At 37.8% G+C, this 25,391-nt stretch overlaps 1 protein-coding gene across 2 annotated transcripts in view; it reads right to left on the bottom strand.

Annotated features, from left to right (window-relative positions):
* NAMPT (nicotinamide phosphoribosyltransferase) overlaps positions 1 to 24,959 on the bottom strand; it is a 37,594-nt gene extending 12,635 nt beyond the window's left edge. The window contains exons 1-6 of one of the 2 annotated variants that reach the window (XM_049783309.1): positions 24,801 to 24,959; positions 18,042 to 18,198; positions 15,882 to 15,985; positions 12,515 to 12,643; positions 7,504 to 7,662; positions 6,838 to 6,974 (exon numbers count right to left, since the gene is read on the bottom strand). In XM_049783309.1, coding sequence (XP_049639266.1) covers positions 6,838 to 6,974; positions 7,504 to 7,662; positions 12,515 to 12,643; positions 15,882 to 15,985; positions 18,042 to 18,198; positions 24,801 to 24,857 — 743 coding nt within the window. In that variant the 5' untranslated portion in view covers positions 24,858 to 24,959. The remainder of the gene's footprint in view (positions 1 to 6,837; positions 6,975 to 7,503; positions 7,663 to 12,514; positions 12,644 to 15,881; positions 15,986 to 18,041; positions 18,199 to 24,800) is intronic. The other variant, XM_049783316.1, reaches the window with a different exon arrangement.
* Positions 24,960 to 25,391: the final 432 nt, after the last annotated feature.

Genomic DNA, 25,391 nt, shown 5'->3' on the forward strand with positions numbered 1-25,391 from the left:
GCATTGTCTATTCTTGAATCACTGATTATTCATATTTCATGTCTGCTAATAACCACACTATCGAAACTGCAAAGAAGGCAAATGATTTAATGATTAAACATAATATAATTATTTGAACTGAGCTAGTCCTTAGTCAAGATTTTTAAGACTAAGAATCTTAGTCCTCTTTAACAGTTATTTTAGTTTTTTACTCATATTCAAACAATGATAAACTAGTTATTACTTTTATACTCCCGAACCTCTTTAGCTAAAAAGCATTCTGTACATTATGCGAAGATGTTAGAAACAAAGAATATATACTCACATTATTTTGAGAAATAATATAAGCATTAGATTCCATTCTGTGAATTTTTAAAAACATCTACTAACAGCAGGGATATACATCTGATCGTTTTACCTTGCAAGATCTTGTGTTTCGAGGCAATTATTTAGGCAGTTATTTTATAATGTATTTTATTGAGTCAACTATCTGTTTATCTTCAAATAGCTGGTAGTAGGTACTTATTATTTCATTTATAAACATCTATTAGTCTAAGATTAGGATATTTTGCCTGAACACAAACAATTAAAATGGGAACCTCTAAAAGTATCTATTAGCAAAAGTGGTGACAATAATATTTTTAATAGTGCCCTGAAGGACTCTTCTTATAAAATAGATGAACACTTAATATGTACCTTAAGTACTTGTTGGGTAATTAACATAGACTGTAAATAATTTTTCAAATAACTACCATAAACAGAATTGAATAATGAATCTGAAAGCTCTTACAATTTTCTCATGCTAAGTTTTTTTTTAACTTCTCTCCAATTTTCTAGCATTTATTTCTACTCCCTTTTCAAAGTACATTAAATAAAAAATAGTGGAAAAAAATCCAACCTTTTTTCTAATCTTTAAAAAAACTGGTGTGTGGGGCCAGGAAGGTGGCGCTAGAGGTAAGGTGTCTACCTTGCAAGCGCTAGCGTAGAACAGACCGCAGTTCGATCCCCCGGCGTCCCATATGGTCCCCCCAAGCCAGGGGCGATTTCTGAGGGCATAGCCAGGAGTAACCCCTGAGCGTCAAACGGGTGTGGCCAAAAAAAAAAAAAACAAAAAACAAAACACCTGGTGTGCCTCCTATTCAACATAGTACTGGAAGTCCTTGCTATTGTGATTAAGCAAGAAAAAGATATCAAGGGAATCCAGATAGGAAAGGAAGAAGTCAAGCTCTCACTGTTTGCAGATGAGATGATTCTACACTTAGAAAACCCTGAAGACTCTACCAAAAAGTTTCTAGAAGTAATAGATTCATATAGCAAAGTGGCAGGCTACAAAATTAACACACAAAAATCAATGGCCTTTTTATACACCAATAATGATAGGGAAGAAATGGACATTAAGAGAACAATCCCATTCACATTAGTGCCACACCAACTCAAATATCTTGGAGTCAACCTGACTAAAGATGTGAAGGATCTATACAAAGAAAACTATAAAACACTGTTCCAAGAAATAAGAGAGGACACCAGGAAATGGAAACACATACCCTGCTCATGGATTGGCAGGATCAATATCATTAAAATGGCAATACTTCCAAAAGCATTGTACAGATTTAACGCGATTACTCTAAAGATACCCATGACATTCTTCAAAGAAGTAGATCAAACACTTCTAAAATTCATTTGGAACAATAAACACCCATGGATAGCTAAAGCACTCCTTGGGAAAAGGAATATGGGAGGCATTACTTTCCCCAATTTTAAGCTGTATTACAAAGCAATAGTTATCAAAACAGCATGATATTGGAATAAAGACAGATCCTCAGATCAGTGGAATAGGCTTGAATACTCAGAGAATGTTCCCCAGACATATAACCACCTAGTTTTTGATAAAGGAACAAGAAATCCTAAATGGAGCAAGGAAAGCCTATTCAACAAGTGATGTTAGCACAACTGATTAGCCACTTGCAAAAAATACAAACTCAGACCCTCAGCTAACACCATGTACGAAGGTAAAATCCAAGTGGATTAAAGACCTTGATATCAGATCTGAAACTATAAGGTATACAGAACAACATGTAGGTGAAACACTCCAGGACATTGAGACTAAAGGCATCTTTAAGGAGGAGACAGCACTTTCCAAACAAGTGGAAGCAGAGATAAACAGATGGGACTATATTAAGCTGAGAAGCTTCTGCATCTCAAAGGAGATCGTGCCCAAAATTCAAAAGCCACCCACTGAGTGGGAAAAATTATTCACCCAATACTCATCAGATAAAGGACTAATATCCAAAATATACAAGGACTGACAGAATTATACAAGAAAAAACCCATCTAAACCCATCAAAAAATGGGGAGAAGACATGAACAGACACTTTGTAAAAGAAGAAATGCAAATGGCCAAAAGGCACAAGAAAAGATGCTCAACATCACTAATCGTCAGGGAGATGCAAATCAAAACTACTATGAGGTACCACCTCATGCCACTGAGATTGGCACACATCACAAAACAGGAAAACAAGCAGTGCTGGCGGGGATGTGGAAAGGAACTCTTTTTCACTGCTGGTGGGAATGCTGTCTAGTTCAATCTTTATGGAAAGCGATATGGAGATTCCTCCACAAACTGGAAATTGAGCTCCCATACGATCCAGCTATACCACTCCTAGGAATATACCCTAGGAACACAAAAATACAATACAAAAATCCCTTCCTCACACCTATATTCATTGCAGCGCTATTTACAATAGCCAGACTCTGGAAACAACCAAGATGCCCTTCAACAGATGAGTGGCTAAAGAAACTGTGGTACATATACACAATGGAATACTATGCAGCTGTCAGGAGAGATAAAGTCATAAAATTTTCCTATACATGGATGTACATGGAATCTATTATGCTGAATGAAGTAAGTCAAAGGGAGAGAGAAAGACGCAGAATGGTTTCACTCATCTATGGGTTTTAAGAAAAATGAAAGACATTTTTAACAGTATCTCAGAGACAAGAGAGATGAGGGCTGGTAGGTGCAGCTCATGACATGAAGCTCATCACATAGAGCGATGAGTGCAGTTGGAGAGATGACTACACTGAAAACTATCATAACAATGTGAATGGATGAGGGAAGTAGAAAGCCTGTCTTGAGTACAGATGTGGGTGGGGTGGGGATGAGTGAGATCTGGGAAATTGGTGGTGGGAATGTTGCACTGGTGAAGGGGGGTGTTCTTTACATGACTGTAATCATACAACTATAATCATATTTGTAATCATGGTGTTTAAATAAAGATAATTAAAAAATAAAAATAAAAATAAGAAAAAACACTGGTGTGCATAACTTTGCTCAATATGTCAAGTGATATGCTAGAAAGAACAGAGCATTTACATTTTAGAGTTGTAAACACTTAGCTAACTAGAGGCTACTTTCTTGTCTGAGCCTGAGCGTTTTTGTATGAAGCTTTTTATACTAAACACTCCTCCTAACAGAGGCTCCTAGTAGTTATAACACCAACTCTCTACATTATTAACTTTGGATGAAGGGATAATTAACACATGAAGAGAGGGCCATTCAACTAACATTAAATATATATATGGCCAAAGTGAGTACTCAATTTACTATTAAGAATCAGAAACGGGGGGGGGGGGGGGCAGAGAGATAGCATGGAGGTAAGGTGTTTGCCTTTCATGCAGAAGGTCATCGGTTCAAATCCCGGCGTCCCATATGGTCCCCCATGCCTGCTAGGAACAATTTCTGAGCATGGAGCCAGGAATAACCCCTGAGCACTGCTGGGTGTGACCCAAAAACCACACACACACACAAAAAAAGAATCAGAAACGGGGCCGGAGCAATAGCACAGCAGTAGGGTGTTTGCCTTGCATGCGGCTGACCCAGGACGAACCTTGGTTTGATGCCCTACTGTCCCATAAGGTCCCCCTAGCCAGGAGTGATTTCTGAGCACATAGCCAGTAGTAGCCCCAGAGAGTCACAGGGTGTGGCCCCCAACCAAAAGAAAACAAAAAGAATCAGAACTTTCCTCCTTATTAGGGAGTGAATTATGCTTAAAGAACATCAACCCTGGGAGGTCTGCAATGTAAGAATAATGCCTACATATAGCTAGAGGTCTTTTCTTATGCATTTTTTTTCCTAGTGCTGTATGAATACAATCAAGTTCATCTAGCACCCTTAATCGTTCATTTTTAGACTATCTCACTTGAATTCTCTACGGCATTTGAACTTCCCTGAAGTATTCTTTCCAATGACATCTCCCATATTTTCAATCTTTTCTATTTCCAGGGTTCTTCTTCAGTCTTTCTTCAATCTAACCAAGGACTCTGAACCTGGGCACTTGTCTCCCTCTATACACCTATCTGTGTGAAAAACACTCAAAACTTTTCAATAAAACCCCTGTGATCAAGATTTCTAAAATTAGATTCTTAGGCAGGATTTTCTTCTATAAAGAGGTATCTTCACCTCATCTATCCCCAGAGACATTCCCTACTGTATTATCTAAGTAATCCCATCATAACATCTATTTTTCATTTTAGTGTTTTGTACGTGACTATCATAAATATTCAATGACTCTACTTAGGTTCATTTATTCTGATGCTGTAAATTACCTCAATTATCTCAATTTCTAGCATCAGATTAAATTTGATACCTTGCCATAATTTGAGGGAAAAGTTATGTAATTGAGTATTTCTTAGTCAAAAATTCACTCATTAAGAAAATACTTTTAACACTAATGACAATGTTCTGTATTATAGATCTTTTATTTTAAAGCTATTTTTACACAGTGGTTTCCTTATCCTCAATGTACTTCTGATACTAAAATTTTATTTTTATTTTGGGCCACACCCAGTGGTATTCAGGATTTACTGCTCAGGGATCATTTTTGGCAGGCTAAGGGGACCAAATGGTGTGCCAGGGATCAAACCAAGGAAATCATTCTGACACTGATATTGAACTAAAAAAATTTTAGCTGCTTCTTTTGTATACCAGATAAAAAAACTAAAGAACAGAGAGATAAATGACTTGCCTGCCCAGTCAACATCAATTGTAAGGCCACTCAGTTCCCAAACCTTAGTCCAAAGAACATCTGAAATATTCTTTATGTTAAGAAGTCAAGTAGAGTGATTATGAGAAAATAAAAATAAAATAGATTTTCATTCTGCTTTAACATGAAAGTCCTACAGAAGATATTACTTTGTTCTCAGATTTGTAATGTCAAGCTGATATTACTTTGAAAAAGAATATAAACACTAAATTAAGTTTTATAACTGATTTTAACATCATAAGTTCAAAATAAATATACCTTAATCACAATGACAATAAATATACTCTACTCACAAAGATATGGCTAATTTTGCTAGATCCACTGATCCTGAAACTCGTCTACTACAATGCTCAGTAACTTGAATTGAATCCCTTTTCTACTGATTTAAATAAAGTTCAAATCAAGTACTATCACCTGCCAAGTCATGATCATGCTTATTTACTTCTCTCTATTCATTATTTAGTCATTTGGTTCTTGGACCTTGTCATTTCTTGACCTGATTAAAATAGTTTCTAATAAAGTCTCCTAATTTCTCCTTTGTTTTAGAAACACAAGTTATCTCATATGAAAATGGAGGATACCAGATTTTCATATGTTATTTTATGAAGATAATCTTTAAAATACTTTTCTGGTATTGCCTCTTTTTCAAAGTTCACTGCTCACCCTCCTATTTGAAAATAGAATTACAAAAACCCAGTATGTTATGCACCTATAATCTGTTATAATGAGCCTGAGAACATTTACTAACCTGTCTTCCCAATCTATTCTATATTCTCTAAAAAATCTGTTTCAATTCTTATTACTTTTCTATACATTCATATTCTCTTCTGATCTTATTCTTTGAACATAAATATAGTAAGTAAACAATATTACCCAGAACAAGCATTTCTATGATACTATGCATTTTACTAACATACTATACTAACATATATTACTATTATATACTATTAATATTTCTTCAGGAGCCAAAATTTCACAAACTACTCTCAAATATTTGCTTTGATCCTACCAGTAGAATATGGTCTTTCCTGACCTTTCATTGTACCACTGTAGCATTTTAAACTGTGTTCTCTACAAATACTTAGCCAATTGAACAGAATGTTGCAGTGTTAGTATTTTAATCCTGTAGACAGTCTCTAAAATATCTTGACATCCCTTATATCACTTTGTAGATGGCCTTACATAGAAGCTCATCTTTATTTTAACCTTACTTATTGTTTTAGAACCTCACAATATTCAGAGTACATTTGAATTAACACCCCCAACTTGGTAATGGGAATAACCTTTGTAACAAGAACCAGAAATGTTTGGTATACATTTAAAAACACTAAGTTAACTCTAAGACCAGAGAAACTGCAGCTTAGATTATAAATTTCCTTCTAGTTAAAAGCAAAAATAATGTGAACATTCTTCATTTTATAGAAAGAATTTACTTGTTCATCTACCAGAGGTCCTGACTCCAGATGATGACTTCTAGAGCAAAGACATACAGTGAAAAAGGAAACATGACTAGGTTTTACAGTACTTGTGGGCTTAGTCCAATGGTTGAAAAATAGCCTGTAAAATAAAACCTTTATGGCAGTGTAAGAATTGAAAAAATTCTCAAATTATTTGTTGGCACGGTGAAGAGTTTTCTTCCTTACCTAAAAATATTAAAACAAAGTATAAATGCTGAATTTATATTGTTTAAATTTATGAGGATTATTTTGGTACCTGGCTGTGTATTTATGCAAAATATCTCTGAGTTACAAGAAAGAAAAAACATAGTAGCTTTAGAGAACAAATGTTTAGATAACAGGAGAATAAAAATTTTTACCTGTGTTCTGCTGCTGGCACAGAATAACCGGGAACAGGATCTTTTGTTCCATAGTATTTTTTAATTAAAGCAATTCCCGCTACTGTATCTGTTCCTTTGAAGTTAACCAAATGAGCAGATGCTCCTATACCAGCAGTCTGGAAAATAAATCACAAACTAAAATCCAAAAATGAAAAAGACTCATACTTGAGATGAAAGCAGAGTTTAAAGCAGTTATTAGTCCTTATGCTTAGAGATACTGAACTATTTATTGTTAAGGAAATAGTGGTAGTAGGTAGTTCCTGATGATAATGATCCAATATTCCCTAACTAGTCAAAGCTTCAACTATGTGATTCTCTAAGAGAATCTAAGAGTGATTCATTCCAATTTCCTATCATCACCCTTACAACCTTACGTTGACCCTGTGTTTCTCTATATTATTATTTGTGAGATGATACAATGAGAATTGTAACTAACACTAGTGTTAGTGTATTTATCTGTCCATCCAGTATTATGTATACTTAAACCAAGACCTATACATCATAAGTGCTTAATATACATATGAGGACTGAATCTCATGAATTAAACAATATGACCACCTTAGAACCATTATCAATCTTACTAGCCACCCAGAAATCTAATCAACAATTGTATTAATAAAATGAGGTTCACCTCAAGTGTCTTACCTCCTGGGAAGAGACTCCTCTGTAGCCAAAATCATGTAATTTATATTCTAGACCATCTAAGTTACCAGACGTCTCTAACAAATATTTGGCCAATATTTTCTTCTGCTCTCTAGAATTTGTAGCTACTGTGATTGGATACCAGGATTGAACAAGAATAGTCTGTAGCAACAAAGTTATAGTGACAAATATTAATATATAAATGTTAATTTCTAAGAAAAAAATCAAGCTTTATCTGATATGTCCTAAATTTTCTCTATCAGAAATATCAATTAGACATTTAAAGTACATAGCTCATTCCACAAATTAACAACACAAAGGATAAATATACCAGGTCCTTAAATAATAAAAATGTCAACTTAGTAGTTTCTATTTGAAATTCCAAAGAAGCAAAAAAAAAAATATATATATATATATATAATACATTATATATAATAATATATATTTTGCGGGGGGTTGGATCACACATGGTGGTGCTTAGGGGTTATTCCTGGCTCTGTGCTCAGAAATCACTCCTGGCAGACTCGGGGGATCATATAGGATGCTGGATTTTGAACCAACGTTAGTCCTGGGTCGAATGTGTGCAAGGCAAATGCCCTATTTGCTGTGCTATCTCTCCAAGAAGAATATTTCGAAAAATCAGCTGTGATGAAGAATCAATTGAAAGACCATTTTCAATTTAATATGTATTTACAGTTTTAAATAAACACTAATTCTTACATGTTTAGAATTGCCATAAAAGTTGCTAAAAAGATATCCATAAAACCTTATAAATGCCTATCAATTTTGTATGGAATGCAGACATGTATCAAATAGTTCATGGACCAATACTAGGTTCAGAGAAGTTCAATTTCTAGTTTTTTGAGGAATGTCCATATTGTTTTCCAAAAAGGCTGGACCAGTCTGCATTCCCACCAGCAGTGGATAAGTCTTCTGAGAGAACAATCTATGCCAGCACTGTTTGTTCTGCACAGCCGTTAGAAAAAATGAAGTAATGAAATTTGCTTACATATGGAATAGAAAAGGAGACTATCACGATGAGTGAAATGAGTCAGAGAGGGACAGACAGAATGATTACACTAATTTGTGGGATATTAAAAAATAATATGAGAATAATACCCAAAGGCAATAGAAATTATGGGGGAAGTGCAATTAGGACAGAGAAGGGACCACTATGACAATAATAGCTGGAAATGGTCACTTTGGACAAAAACTAGGTGCTGAAAAGGATATGCATGATACACTTTCATTAAAAGTATTGCAAGCCATGGTGAAAGAAAAATGGGGATAAGAAGGAGGGAGAGATGAGAGAAAGAGAGAAAGAGAGGGAGAGAAAGAGAAGTAACTGTCATAGAGGCAGGCTGTGGAAGAGAGGACAGACAGAATGAGGGACAACAGATCGGAAGGAAAGTGGGGAAATTGGAGGCGGGAAATAGCCACTAGTAAAAGGATAGGTGTTGGAACATTGTATGATCAAAATTCAATCAGAAACAAATTTTTAATTATGTATCTCAGTTATTCAATAAAAAATAAATTAAAAAAACAGTTAAAACAACCCTCCCCAACCAAAATAAAAAAATTAAAAAAATAAATAAACCTACCAACATCTAAACGGGGGCTGGGACTGTATCTCTGGTACTGCACCTAACTAGCATGTGTCATGTCAGACTTGGGTTTGTTTTGGCTTGCAAGAAAATAACCCTTCAATGGCCCCCATTAGGAGGGGTGGGGGGCAGAGTAGTTAATTTCTCTTTAATATTGCTGGTCTCATAGGGCAATTGGTTGCTCTAGGAATAGCTTGCCATTTCAGTTCTTCTATTCCTTAATTCAACCTTATTCCCTATTTAATGTTTGCTTATAATTATTTTTCTACTACAAATTCAGCATTCTCACTTATTATTTTTGTTTATTTTGGGGTCACACCTGGCAATGCTCAAAGACTATTCCTGGGTCTGTGTTCAGGGGGCATTCTTGGTAGTGCTCAGGTGATCATATGAGGTGCTGGAAATTGAACCCAGGCAAGATGTGTGCAAAGCAAATGTCTTATACACTGTACTAACTGTATTATGGCTCTGGCTCCCAACTCACTTATTAATTCCTAATTAGTGTCAAGTTAAGAATGACTTTTTACTTCCCTATATGCTCTTAATTAAGATATTTTATGAGGCCAGAGCAACAGCACAGCAGTAGGGCATTTGCCTTGCACGCAGATGAACCAGGACAGACCTTGTTCAATCCTCAAGAGTCCAATATGGTCCCCCAAAGCCAGGGGCGATTTCTGAGTGCATAGCCAGGAGTAACCCCTGAGCATCACCAGGTGTGGCCCAAAAATAAAAAAACAAAAGGCAAAACACACATACAAAAAAGATACATCTTACTCTAAGTTACTGTGCCAAGTTTTTTTTCCAGTGATCACAAAACTTAATTTGTTAACTATAACTGGATCAGTTATGAAAAATGTAAAAAATAGTATAAAAAATTCTAGTTGAGTTATAAAGATAGAAAACTGACCTTAACTCCTAGAAAAATGACAGGAAAAGATACTATTAGACAGAATAATCCTTTACAATGCTATTTCTTTCCACTGGTCAACAAAGTCAGCTTAAATACACTCAGTAAAATATATTCCCTTTGCAACAAAGGTTTATGTGATTGGAGAGATAGCTCAACTAGCTAGAGTACTTTAGTTTTGTATGCTAGTGCTAAAGTACTAAAGGATTACATTTGATCCCGGGAACTGTTTGGTTCTCCAAGCACCACCAGGAATAATCCTCAAGCATCCAACTGAAAATTAATTCTAAGTAGCACCACATTTTGGCAAAAAAAGCCAAACACAAATTCTCACAGACCCAGGAGTATATTTTAAACAACTCAGATCACAACAATGTTAATGTTTCCATCTTTAATATACAAAGTTAGTGCACATTCACTACTACCAAAGTCTCCATCACTTCCTATTACTTGTAGTCTTCTGCTCTCCATTCTCTTCCACTGCTTGGTATTCTCATCTAAATAATCCAAGGCTAAGGGCCTGTCATCATTCTATACTATTAATTTGCTTCTCCATATATCTGCACTACTCTGTGATTATTTCTCTTAATAGATCTTTAGTTTCATCAAAGTTGTAGCAAACTTGGTTTTCATCTTTTCTTTTAGCTGCAAAGTATTTCATTATAAATACATATAAATCTTTATCCACTCATTTATCTTTGAACAATGGGTTAGTTCTATATCCTGACTATTGTACTAAGTCCTGCAATGAATACAGGTGTTCACATTTCTTTTCCAATTAATGTTTACGTATTTTGGGGATAGATGTCAAGAACTGAAATTGCTGGGCTACATGGAAAGTTAAAGATTCTAAAGTTTGAGAAGAGCACATATTGTTTTCCACAAAGGATTAGTCAGACGAGTGTTCTCCAACCTCTGGTCTACATGTGTATAACAGTTGAAAACAAATGATAAACTGCCTTCATCATAATTGCTGCCCATAAACTAGTATGCAAGGCAGGTAGGTGACAGTTCTCCCTTAGATCTAAAATAGTTGAAGTATGTTATTGATATAAAACATTTTCACCAACTGTGAATGAGGGTGCTATTTTAGACATATCCCTGCCAACACTGGTTGTTTCCAGTCTTTTTGATATATGCTACTGAATAGTGTGAGGTGATATTTCTATTGTTTTGATTTATATTTCCCTGATAATAAGTGACCATGAACCTACTGCCTATCAATATATCTTTGTGGAAACATCTAATATTTTCTCCTGTTTTTTTTTGTTTGTTTGTTGTTTTTTTTTTTGTGTTTTGTTTTGGTTTTTAGGTCACACCTGGTAGTGCTCAGGGGTTACTCCTGGCTCCACACTCAGAAATTGCTCCTGGCAGGCTGGGGGACCATATGGGATGCCGGAATTCGAACCAATGACCTTCTGCATGAAAGGCAAATGCCTTATCTCCATGCTATCTCTCCGGCCCCTATTTTCTCCTGTTTATATTGTGATTTTTAAATTTAGCCCAATGTCCTTCACCAAGCAGAACTTTTATTTGATGTACAAATTTTTGTTTATTTGTTTTTATTTCCTTTGCTAATGGAATCAAATCATTAAAAGTCCATATGTGACAGAGTTTTGTCTATAATTCCCCAATCTATTTTATAAGTTCAAATATAATCTAAAGGACTTAATTTTTAACCCACTTTGAATTAAATGTTATGTCTGGAGAGATAATGATCCAGTTTCTCCAACAACATGCATTGGAGGCTTTCCCTATTTCTCTTCATGCTTTCAGCTTCTGTGTCATGATTAACTGTCCATATATGAGGATCTATTTCTGGGCACTTGATTCTATTGAACTGGTCTGAGAATATGCCTTTATTTCAGTACCATTTTGATTGCTGAAGTATCTCGGAAATGCAATACTTTACATTTTCTTTTTTCTCAGAATAACTTTGGCTATTTAGGGAGTTTTATGATTATGTAAAAATCAGTAAATCAACTTGACTCTATATAGATAAGAAGTATCTGGTGATAAGGCCTAGGCTCTAAACTGAGCAGATTATGAATGAAAAAAATACAGTTAGCTAAAGTTTTAAAAATTTCTTTACTTTTACTAAAGAATATCCATAAAATGTCTGACATTACTAGACTTGTAGCTGTGCTGCTTTTCTAAATGTTCTTTATAGTGACAAACATACAGGATTACAACAAGAAGGAACCCAAACTATTAATAACAATTAATAATTTTATTTTATTAATATCTCAGCATTGTTAACTTTCCTGAAAAGAAATTTATGTAAGTTTAATCTGTCATTTTATAGATGAGGAAACTGAGGGCTGGCAAAGTTAAATCAGTTGCAAGAGATCATCTACTTTTATTATTAATAGTAACTTTTCCCTTGTCATGCAGGAGGACCAAACCCAGGTCTCACACCAGAGTTACTTTCACACTACAATCCCAGTTGAATGGTTTTTACATTTTCAATTAATATAGAAGAATTAGAAGCAAATCAATTCACCTCAATCCAATTTGTAAGCCAGTAACACTCTGGATCTGTGTTTTCTACTGTAAAGAGAACATTTCCTCTGGGAATGACAGAACCCTCAGGTACAGCTTTTACTTCTATTGGAAGATGTCCATCATATTTCTAGTAAGAGACAATAAGATACATTAATGCAACCAATCACCTATTTTTAATAAGGTTCTTTATATTTTACAAAAGTTAAATGTACTGTCAAGAAACTGCAATTATAGACAAACGCTGCTAGTAATTTTGTCACAAAACCCTTAATCAGAGGCAGGAGTGCTAGCACAGAGTAGGGCACTTGCTTTGGACATGGCTTGACTAGGTTCAATCCTAGAAATCCATCATTCCTGAGTCCACCAGGAGTGATCTTTGAGTGTAGAACAAGGAATAAACCCTAAGCACTTTGGGGTAATAACACTCCACTCCAAAGGAGTACTCTTAACCCCCTGAAATGTAATTTTGTTTGTTTGGGGCTATATCCAGCAATGCTCAGGGGTTATTCTTGGCTCTCATTCAGGAATCACTCCTGGCAGTGCTCAGGGACCACATGGGGACAGAACCCAGGTCAACCAAGTGCTCTAGCCACCCCCACCAAATAATTACTTTAAATGAGTAACAATTTAAGTATGCACTGTCTTAATTGTTAAATTGTATACTCTTAAAGTGCTTCTGTTAATATTTATTACTGCAAGATAAAATTAATTTCAAACTAGTACAAACAAAATACCTTTTCCATTTTTCACCAGACTCCAAAAGTATTAAAAGGTCATTCCCCTTTTTCTAAGCAGGTCACTTTCTATGCTGGGGGAGTGTGGTAGAAAGAGCTTCCCAAAGGGCTAGAGGACACCACTAGTAAGTTTGGCTACCATACAAACTTTTCAATGTAAGCAACCAAGAAAGTTATGGTGGCCTGCCCAGCAGTGTCAGGTATTACATGGGCCATCTCTGGTGGTGTTTGGAGGCTTCCAGGGCTCCACCCAATAATACGTAGGGATTTGTGTGGTGCTGGACATTAAATGGCAGGTCCAGTGTATGGCTAGCATGCACCCTACCCACTATCCTATCTCTTGGTTCCTAATGGGGCATTTTTATAAAGAAAAGGTGAAGATTGATAGACAAAAAATGCAACTACAAGAGAAAAAGGCAAAACAAACAATAGAAAAGGAAAAGAAAGTTACCAATCAGTAAAGGAACATTTAATATGTTTTCTTCTTACTCTGGTAGAACTAAAAACAATCACTTTGGTAGTGGACAGACCAGTCACTTTTTAGAGCGTTGGTAATCAACACCCAACTGCAACAATGATCTCTAAAGCCAGAAGAATATGTTTGCTATATGCTATGTTATTAGACACTTAAGTTATTTCTCCCTTTATTAAAGCTAAGAGCTCGAGCTCATTTGCTTCAGAAGACAAACTGGGACAAAGGAACTAAAGTAAATGGAAAATCTAGAAGTTCTTTTTTTTTTTTTTGGTGGTTTTTGGGTCACACCCGGCAGCGCTCAGGGGTTATTCCTGGCTCCAGGCTCAGAAATTGCTCATGGCAGGCACGGGGGACCATATGGGATGCCGGGATTCAAACCAATGACCTCCTGCATGAAAGGCAAACGCCTTACATCCATGCTATCTCTCCGGCCCCAGCCTTAGAAGTTCTTGCTTAGATTAAGAAGTGATAGGAAACCTTGGACAATAATTTAACATCTCTAAGTCTCAGAGTTTGTATTAATGCAGTGTAAAACTGCTAAGACAATATTATATGAAAAGACCATAGAAATACCTAAAAATTCCTTTTTTTTTTTTTTTTTGGTTTTTGGGCCACACCCGGCGTTGCTCAGGGGTTACTCCTGGCTGTCTGCTCAGAAATAGCTCCTGGCAGGCACAGGGGACCATGTGGGACACCGGGATTCAAACCAATCACCTTTGGTCCTGGATCGGCTGCTTGCAAGGCAAACGCCGCTGTGCTATCTCTCCGGGCCCAGAAATACCTAAAAATTTCTTAACACAAAAAAATCAAAAGATTTATTACACCATATGTGGGAATTATATTAAGAAAAAGTTCTAACTTATTTATTATCAACCTTACAACAAACAAAATGGGTTAGTGTAGGATTTAGTCAACTACTTAGGAAAACTTAAGCACAAACTCCATCAAACAGCAAAATAGTACTACAACATAAGCACAATGTAATATTTCTAACAATGAAATTGTTTTGCAGTTGGGGACTACACTTATTGGTGCTTAGATATCATGCAAGCCAGTGCTTGGGGGACTAAACCAAAACTGGCTGTATGCAAAGCAAACATATTCCCCCTTTTAATTTAATTTAATGAATCATTCATTAATGGTTTTGGAGGGGGGCAGTGCTCAGGAGTTACTACTGGCTCTGCACTCAGAAATCACTCCTGCTTAGAAGACCATATGGGATATCGGGTATCAAACCTGTGTCAGCTGTGTACAAGGCAAAGGCCCTTCCTGCTGTGCTATAGATCTGGTCTCATTTATTTATTTATTTATTTATTTATTTATTTATTTATTTATTTATTTTATCATACATGACAATGTTCAGAGCTAACTAAGGATTGAAACAAGGCCAACATACAAGGTGAATGCTTTACCTATTGTAGAGCAAACATTTTAATCCCTGTACTATCTCTTGAGCTCTCTATAATAAATTAGCACTTAACATCATTAGATTCCAAGAGATCAACAAGTTCAATCTCAGCCTATTTCTGAAATAAAAGAAAAGCACCAGAGGATATTCTTATAATTCTTATAAACTCCATTCCAGATGCCCAAAACTTTAAGCAATGGATCCAAACATGCTTGATAGGATTATTACAGTACAAATAAGACTAAAGATTGAGTTTCATAATCTATAGCAAACTATTCTAAATTCTAAATAGTAAAAGATATTTCCCAGGATTATTAGATAGTGAAAAATTCAAACCAACTATTTCTTGGATATGCTAGATAGCCAGTGAAACTACAATTTAAAACTGCCAAATAACTATGCCATCTCTTACCATATTTTCAAAGAAAAAATCAAATCACCTTTATGCCTTCCTTCTCTCTTCCCTCCCTCCTTCCCTACCCTCCCCTCCCTCAGAAAAAAAAAAAGAGAAAAAAATTCACCTTTATAAAAAGTGGTGGTTATTCAACTCACTATCATAACAAATTACCTATATCCATAAATACTAATGATTTGCCAACAGAAAAAAATTCTATCCTTAAATTTCGACAGGAATGTCTAAAATAGACATTAGATTTTTGTTATAAGCAGAGAGGAGTTGTAATTATAGTACTCTTCCAAAAAATTGTGAACACAAATCAAAATATATCAAACATCAATTACTTTTTACCTCAAGAATGTAGTTCCATCCCTTTTCATTAAAGACATCATCTTGAAAATGTTCTTTGTATACTTCTTTGGCTTCCTGGATCTTCTCTTTGGTCACTACTTTACCTATAGGGATAAACAGCTCCTGTTTACATTTCTGAAGACATAAATTATTCTCATACAATTTAAAAAATCTCTAGTTATTTCACTAGTCTACAGAGTCAGTCTGCCTGTCTACCTATTTATCTAAATCTCATCCTAGAGAGATTAGATAATTCATTTCCAACAACTCATGTAGGCCTAAGAGAGAAAAAAAATTTTTTTTCTTGTTTTAGAGTTATACCCACACAACTCATTTCTGAGTCAATTCAACTTATACTGAGATTTTGTTTATTTTAAAAATTCAGAGCTGGGGCCAAAGAGATTTGTACAGTGAGTAAGGTGCTTGCCTTTACATAAATGACCTACGTTCAAGCCCCAGCACCATATATAGTTCCCTGAGCACTTGTAGGAGTGCATCTCCAGGTGGCCCAAAAAACAACAGCAAAAAACCCAGAGTTGAAAATTTCCCAGATGCAAAAGTAATTTGGGAACTATTCTTCCCCCATCAACATCATAAATAGATTAGAAATAGACTTTCAAATAATAAATTGCAGAAATTATTTTGGGAAGTTTTCTGCTTTAAAATAATTGGGAGGGGGGGATTGGGCCACACCTGGAGGCATTTAGGTGTTTGTTACTTCTGGCTCTGCACTCAGAAACTGTTCCCAGCAAGTTCGAGGGACCATATGGGATGCCGGAAATCGAATCTGGGCTCATCTCGGGTTGGCCACGTGCAAGACAAACACCCTACCGTTGTGCTATCTCTCTGGCTCCATGCTTTATAATTTTAAACCTTAAGTCCACAGTTACTGGTAGTGTTCAAAACAGATCTTTAAGGTAAAATTGCAAAATTAATTATAACCATAATTCAAAATAAATTCCCACATCAATATTTAGTCTTTATTTCACAAACAAATCAGATTAGTTTAAGAAAAGACTTTTCCATACTTATCCCCAAACTTATTTTAGAACAGTGGTCCTCAAACTATGGCCCACAGGTCACATATTGTATTTGTTTCCGTCTTGTTTCTTCACTTCAAAATAACACATATTCAGTGTGCTTAGGAATTTATTCATAGTTTTTGTTTTTACTATAGTCCATCCCTCCAACAGTCTGAGGGACAGTGAACTGGGGCCATGTTTAAAAAGTTTGAGGATCACTGTTTTAGAAAAACATTAAACACTGACTGATTATAAGATTTAATACATGAATATATATTTTTGATATGTCCTTTATTTTTTATATTTATTTATGCATGCTTTTTTCTGTACCACACCCAGCAGCACTCAAGGGTTACTCCTGGTTTTGGACTCAGAAATTACACCTGGCAGGCTTGGGGGACCACAAAGGATTCTGGGGATCGAACTCTGGACAGCTGCATAAAGGCAAGTGCCCTACCTACTGTGCTACTGCTCTGGCTCCTATTATTATTATTAATTTTTTAAATAAATTTTAATTGAATCACTGTGAGATACACAGCTACAAAGCTGCTCATAATGGGGGTTTCAGTCATACAATGTACAAAACCCTTTACCAGTATACATTTCCAGCTACCAATGTCCCCAGTTTCCCTCCTTCACTCTCTGCTGCCTGCATCTGTGGCAGACATTTTTCTTTTTTTTTTCTTTTAGATTTTATGGTTTGCAATATTGTTGCTGAAGGGGTATCATGCATATCACTTTACCTCCTTTTCAGCTCTTGTTCAGAGTGATCAGTTCCAACTATCACTGTTATAGTGGTTCCTTTTCTGACCTAATAGTGGCAAACTTCCTACCATGAACTGATCCTCATGGCCCTCATCTCTATGGTCTTTGGTATTATTATTATTACCACATTATCTTTGTTTTTATGTGCGTCTACTCACACAAAGAGTATGATTATTCTATGTCTATCCTTCTCCCTCTCGTTTCACTCAGCATAATACTCTCCATATCCATTCATATATAAGCAAATTCATGAACATAATTTTAAGTTACTAGATTTTCACAAAGTATATGACTATTAAGAACAATCTACTGCAAAAGTCGCTTCCATTAACAGAATATAAAAAGTGTTTTAATAGTACTATGAAAAATATACCTTTTAAGTACTTATTGAGAATGTACTGCAATCCATAAAATACTGTTTCCTCATATTTCACCTTTCTTATTTTGGAATTTTCTGTCTTCTTTTCACGACATTCAAAGTAGGAATAAACTTTGCTTGTGTTGGGTGGATATTGTTTATAGTGAGTAACCTATAAGAAAGATAAAACACTTTAGTTAGAAAGTACAAGAACAGATTATAAATCATAAAGGAAAGAACTTAAAATGAATTAAAAACAGAGAAACTATATTTCCTTTTTTGTCCAATAACCTCTTTGTCAGGAAATAAATATCAATATTTAGTATACTTGTCAATGCTTATATCTTTATATTTATTTTACTTATATTTATATATTATAAAGATATAAAGATATGAATATCTATTAATATTCATGCAACATGAAATCCATATAATCTTATAATTTAAATTTATCACAAATTTACTTTTCATGGTTTTGGTTAAGAGTCACTATTAAAAAATCTGTGCTTTTGTTTTAAGAAGTGTTCATTGTAATATGACCATATTCTATATATAGCAAAAACTTGTAAGTTTAAAATAGGTTTTCTCTCCAATGAAATCAACTTGCGACATTATAAAAATAGCACTCCTTGCTGTTCAAAAGGACCCTTGGAGGTGAATCATATAGTATGTAGTAAGATAGGTTAAGTCGGATTTGGAACTTTCTATTTTACTCGTAAACAAGATATTGCATATGCAAAATATATAAGGAAGCCTTATCAAATCTTAGAAATTTATGTTAGGTTTTTGATATTTTCTTCTTAGGGAAGAACTCAGGAACAGGTATCACTGTAAGTTTAAGATTTCAGAGATAGCCTTGGCATGTAAAATCCCCAGATTCAAACCCCAGATTCCATCCCTTAGTACTGCTGGGTCTAAACTTGGTGACTCGAGTACCTCAAGGTCTGGCCCCTGTTAACCCCAGCACTATTAGTCTGAGCCTCGCTGCATTTAGTGGGCCTGAGCTACTAATTATTAAGGCCTGATATTACTGAACCAACCATCAAAGTTGGCCTACAGCACTGTTTCAGCTGGGAAGGACCCCACAAAAAGAGTTGATCAGCTAAATAAAATAAACAGCTAATCAAAATCTAGAACAAATTCAAACCTATTTGCCTATTCACTACTGTAAACACACAAACACACACACAAAATATATGTAAATAATTAATTTCACTGATTTATAAAATTGATAAGAAAATTACCGTACTCTAAAAACAGACCCAACGTGTGAAAATAAAGAACATTTTAAAAGTACAGTTTGCCATCTAAATTAACTTCATCTCCTTAAATGCGAAGAGCAGTGAAAGGAAAAAAGGCTATCCACATGTAAAATTTGAATGGTTTTGATGTCCTTGTACAAATTTTTGAACCTCAGATTCATAGTTGTAACACATAATAATTATTCTGATATCTTTGTCAGCTCAGAATTTTAATGGCACTTTTATTAATTCATTATTTTTCTATTAGACAGAAATAGTAGAAATAGCTCAGGTTTTGGAAGTGCCAGCTTTGCACTGAGAGCATGACTGTGTAATACTTGTCTATATAAAATAAAGACTAAAAACAAATTATGCTGTCAAAGGTATGGAGAAAAAGGAATTCTCATACATTGTAAATAGATGCATTCTCTAAGAAAAACACAGGATGGAGATTCCTCAATAACAACAACAACAACAACAACAACAAAACGTGAAGAAAAGAAAAAGAAAAATACCATATAATCCAGCATATCCTATTTCATATCCTATTTATCTGAAGTTTATGAAAATACTACTTCAAAAAGGTACAGTACAACTATGTTCACAGCAATATTATTCATAATAGCCAAGACATTTAAATGCCCACCCACAGATGATTGGATGAAGTTGTGGTACAAATACTCAGTGGACTACAATTAGCAATTAATAAAGGAAGAAATGGCACCACCATTTGCCAAAATGTGGATTCAAACGGAGACTAATTATGCTAAGAAAAATGAACGAAGTGAAAAACAATTACTGGATGGGTTTCTTCTTTTGTGAAACATAAAACAAAACCAATAAAGTAAATAAATTAACAAAACACAACCAACAAAAGTCTTTATAAAAAATACAGCAATTACTGAAGGAAAAGAAAAAGTGGGAGGAAAGGAGGTGAGGAGAGAGATCAAACTGCTAGTAAGAATGACATGAGAGGGAGGGTGTAAAAAAAAGATTAAAAAATAAAAAAAGACTCATGGTGGCAGGTTTACTGAGGCATATATACTACATACTGCAGTGTGAAACATACTCCCAAAATTTATGTAGTACTGCAAACCAATGGCAAATCAAAAAATATTTATCACAAAAGTAAATAGGGGTGCCAGGAAAGCTTCTGTGGAATATAGGAATGTGAGCAGAGTTTAAACGAAAGGGGCATAAAAAATATTTTTACTTGAAGAACATAAAAGAAAGAATAGCTGGCTTGAGTGGGGTGGTGAGATATAAAATACAGGAACAGAAACATGAAAGGCTTATAACTTACAATAAGGATTTTATGTGAACTGCAGTGGAAGTCAACATTATTAGTATATCCTAAGTTTGAGTAAATATGCTTTAATTTATGTATTACAAGACTTAGCGTGATTGTGGTGAGGAGAATGGAGTACCAAGTAGAGTAGGAACATCAGTTAAAAGGCTAAGGCCAGAGTCTAGGTTAGGCAAAAGAACTGGCTTAGTATTTTTACAGGTAAATGAGAAATAGACTGTTAGCTGAGATTTGGGGGCGAAGGAGAAAGTGAGGAGATGAAATGAATGTGAAAATGTTGCCTAGATTTCTGGAGTGAATGAGTGGGTGAATAAATGCTATTTATTGAGATGGGGAGGTATGTGAAAGGTAGGAAGTCATGAGTTCAGTTTAATACTAACAAAAGACTTCACAGTATTTAAAATTAAACTACAAAACAGAAGCTAAAATATGCTACCTTTCTTTTTCTTTAGTACTGCTCTAATTTCTATCTTCATAGAAAGTAATTCTATAGTAAATATAAAGCAATTCACAAGATTAAGAGAAAACAGCAAATTTCACTTAACATCCTGAGTGAACCTTAACTTTGAAAGTGTTTCCTGGGGCTGGAGAGATATATCAAGAGGCTGAGTCCATGCTTTGCATGCAGGAGGCTTGGGTTTGATGCTGGGCACATTCTAGTCCCTCACATCCTGTCAGGAGTGGCTCCATAGCACAGAGCTAAGAGTAGCCCCTAAGCACCACCAGGTATGGCACCCAAACAAACAAAATCACTAAAATGGTAAGGCCTTTTTTACCTTAGCTCAGAGAAAATTGTCAGTCCTAAGTATGGTAAAGAACACAGGTACCTAGGGAAAACAAGCCCTCTAAATAGAACTTAATGTCACGTATATATGACTGACTTATACCTTACATTTCTAAAAACCATAACTCTAGGCTCAGAACAATAGTACAGTGGGTAGGTTATTTGCCTTGCATACTGTTGACCTGACCTGTGTTTGCCAACCTTTCAGTCCCTGGAACCCCAAATGGTTCCCAGAGCATCGCCAGGAATGATTCCAGAACTCAGACTTTGAGGAGTATGCTCTGAGCACTACTGCCAGGCATGACCCCAAAGTAGAAACAACAAAAATAAAAGATTCATGTAAGAATCATCACAGTTAAAGAGAGATTGGGCATGAAGCAAAGCAGTAAAGTGCATGCATGAGGTTCTGGGTTGGATCTCCAGCACCAACAAAAAGATAAGAAATAATTAACTTTTTTACAACTATATAGCTCTTTCTGTGAAAGGAAAAGTCTACTTTTCCACTGAGATATTTTGATTTTTAGATTTCCCCTCAAGTTGATTTTTATTTCTAAAATGCTTCCCTCCCACAACGGGACTATATAAATATAAGGACAACTACTCTAACCTACTTTTCCAGTTGCCATTCAGCCTTGCTAGTAACCTCCAGCTGAAGCTGGAGGTGCAGTGCTACTCAGAGGCCAGTAGGAACATTTTGTTGGTATTTAGTGGTCTCCAAGTTTTAAGATTTTTATCTTCTGGCATTATAATGAGGAAGTAAAATCTCTTTTTCAAAATCCATCTTCAGTACCTGCCATATTTCAGTCATATTAGTAGCCTTTTTTTGTAGTATCTTTTACCTTTTTCTATTGGCGTGGCATGATGGAAGAAAGCCCAATGGATAATTTTTCTTTAAATCATTTTGAAAATAAAGTCAATCTTAAATTTAAGTGTCCTTTTATTTGTAATAAGAATACCTAAGTGAATAAAAACTAACTTAATTTCCTTACTATTTTCAAGATATGAGAATATACAGATGAGTATGTAATAGTTTAAATGTTCCTTCTTTGGCTCACACAGTCCTGAAAGCTCTTCAGAGGATATAAGAACAAAATTCCTACATGTATTGAGGTGAGAATCAAGGGACCTAAACTTTAACATAATCTAAACTTAAAGGGATCTGTTATACTGGCAGGCCAGGGGGCAAAGTGTGGTGGGCATTCTGGGGCCATCAGTGGAAGGAGGTTGACACTGGTGGTGGGAAGGGCCCTGACTCTCAAATTCAACTATGGATTGGTCACAATTGGTTCATAAAATAAAATTTTTTTCTCAGGTTTTTTTTGTTTTGTTTTGTTTTGTTTTTGGGTCATACCCGGCGGTGCTCAGGGGTTACTCCTGGCTGTCTGCTCAGAAATAGCTCCTGGCAGGTACGGGGACCATATGGGACACCGGGATTCGAACCAACCACCTTTGGTCCTGGATGGGCTGCTTGAAAGGCAAACGCCACTGTGCTATCTCTCCGGGTCCCTTTTTCTCAGTTTTTAAGCTAGATCCAGAGAACTGCAGGGCTTTTCTTAATTAATTCCATGCGCAAGGATCACTGCTAGTGATGCTCATGAGACCATATGGGATACTGAGGATTGAACCCTGATTGGTCATGTGTAAGGCAAGCACCCGCTGTATTATCATTCTGGCCCCTCAAGATAAGAATTTTTTGTTTTTTGGGCCACACCCAAATTTATGGTTCTGTTCAGGTCTTAGTCCTGGTGGTATTCTAGGGGCCATACAGTGTGCTTGGTATAGAACCCAGGTCAGTCAAGTCTTTTTCTAATTAGTAGTATCTCCCCCCAAAATGCAAAACAACTTTATTTGGGCTGGAGAGGTAATAGAGGTTAAAGTCCTTAAATAAAGCCCATGGGAGTATGAGTCCCAGTACCACATAAGGTCCTCCCCTGGAGCACAGGGCCAGGAGTAAACCCTGAGCACCACAAGGTGTGACCCTGTTAAAAAACAAAACAAAACAAAATACACGTTCTTTATGTATAATGGTTACATATGGAAACATAAGAAGTGTGCTGGAAGCATCAACTTGTTTCCATTTCTCCTTTGTAATTCAATAATTTACTTATATAAATCATAAGTCGATACATACATTTTTTGACAATCATTTTAAAGGATTAAAAAAAACCGCTACTAAACTATGAATGAAATTCTGTAGCATCACGACTAAAGACACCTGAAACAGTTAACTTAAAAAAATATGAGACAAGTTTTAGGGTCAGGTAAACAATCCTTGATCATAAAACAATCTTGTATCTCAAGTAGATTCTAAACTTCCAAATTCAACTGAAAAAGACCACTGGGCAAGAATACTTGGTTCTACTTTAAGTAACCCATCCAAATTATCATTAAGAGAAAAGTAAGTTAAGTGGCGAGAAGTGGACCAGATAGCACTAAGGTAAAATGAGATTCTACAAGATACTTGCTTGGCATATTGGCTCAGTGGTGCTGAACTTTCCTGGGATGTGCTACACCCTGGGTCTGAGCCCAGCACGGGAAATGTAAATTGCAACGAAACCCCAAACGTAAACACAGTAGACTTTTACGATGAGATTCCACGCTCAAGTACAACATCTCAAATAAGAGTTTGCCCCAAGTGGAGCTTCCGAACCAAGAGTGCTGCGTCTTTGCTCACAAAGTTTCGCAAACTGTAGGGGCGGTTGTCTTACAACTTGACAACGAGGGAAGGGAAGGAAACCCACCAGTGGCGGGGTTCCCCCTCGAGTTCTGGCTAAGTGTGTCCGTGAGCAAATGAATGGGGCGAGCTGCAGGATCCGCGTCGAGGAAGCCTTCCTCCCAAACACAGGCTGGCTGGGTTCTGCAGCGGAGATGGACAAACCAGTTCATTCAACTCGCAGTGTTTCACTTTCCGTTTCCCCGGAATCCGGCCGGGGTGACCCGAAGACGGGACTGGGCTGGAGTAAAGGGCAAAGCTCGGGGCCTGGGCAAGCGGGGTCAGCGGCGCAGGGCGCTCGCAGAGGAGCCGGGCCCGGGGCCGGTTCGGCGTGGTGGGCGCCGGGGGCGCGGAAAGGAGCCGCGGCGGCGGCTGCCAGCATCCCCGGGCCACCTGGGGCCACCCACCGCCCAGGGCGGCCGGGCCGGAGCCCCCGGCGCCGTTCCCTCACTGAGCGCGCGCCCCGGGCGAGGGCGAGCGAGAGGCCTCCGGCGGCGGCGGGGAGCCCGGGTCGGATCCCGCAGCGCCCGCGAAGCCCCGCGCCGGAGGGAGCGTCGCTGCCCAGGGCCCGGCCCGGCCCGCCGCCGCCGCCCAGGCCCCGCCTCCGCCTCCCGCCGGCCAGCCCTCGGCCCCGCGCCACTGCGGCGCCGCTTCACCTGCCCCAGCCCAGCCCAGCCCGCCCGCCCGCCCGCCCGCCGAGCCCCGCGCCCCCGCCCCCGCCCGCTCCCACCTTGTACGAGTCGGTGGCCAGGAGGATGTTGAACTCGGTCTCCGCCGCCGCGTTCATCTCGGAGCGGAGCGCAGCGGAGCGGCTCGCCCGGCGCGGCGCTGAGGCAGGAGAAAAATGGGCTTCGCCGCGCTCCGTCGCTTAAGTCACCGCGGCCCGCTCGCCCGCTCGCCCCAGGAGGAGGGGCCAAGGGAGAGGGGCGGGGCGGGGGAGGGAAGAGGGAGGGCGGGCCCCGGGGCCGTGCCGCGACGAAGGGAGCCGAGGTGGTGGTGGGGGGGGGGGGGGGCGGCGGCCACGGCGACGGTCCGGATGGGAGAGACTCCCGCGGCCTCCACACCTCAGCGCCGCGTCCCCGCCCCCGCCCCTCCCCTGCCCCATCACCCCGGGCCGGACGCGAGGGGCGGGGCGGCGCGGCCGCGCGTGCGCAGCTCGCAGGGCCCGGGGCGGGGCGGGGCGGAGAGGACGTGAGGCACGCGCGCGCTAGCCCAGGCGCCCACCCCGGGAAGCCTGAAGCTGCCGCCCCTAGCTCGTGACCCGGCCGCCCCCGCCCACATGTACATCGCCCCCCCAACACAACACAACGCGCGACGCGGG

Source organism: Suncus etruscus, chromosome 1 (genome assembly GCF_024139225.1).
Source record: "Suncus etruscus isolate mSunEtr1 chromosome 1, mSunEtr1.pri.cur, whole genome shotgun sequence".
NCBI lineage: Eukaryota > Metazoa > Chordata > Mammalia > Eulipotyphla > Soricidae > Suncus > Suncus etruscus.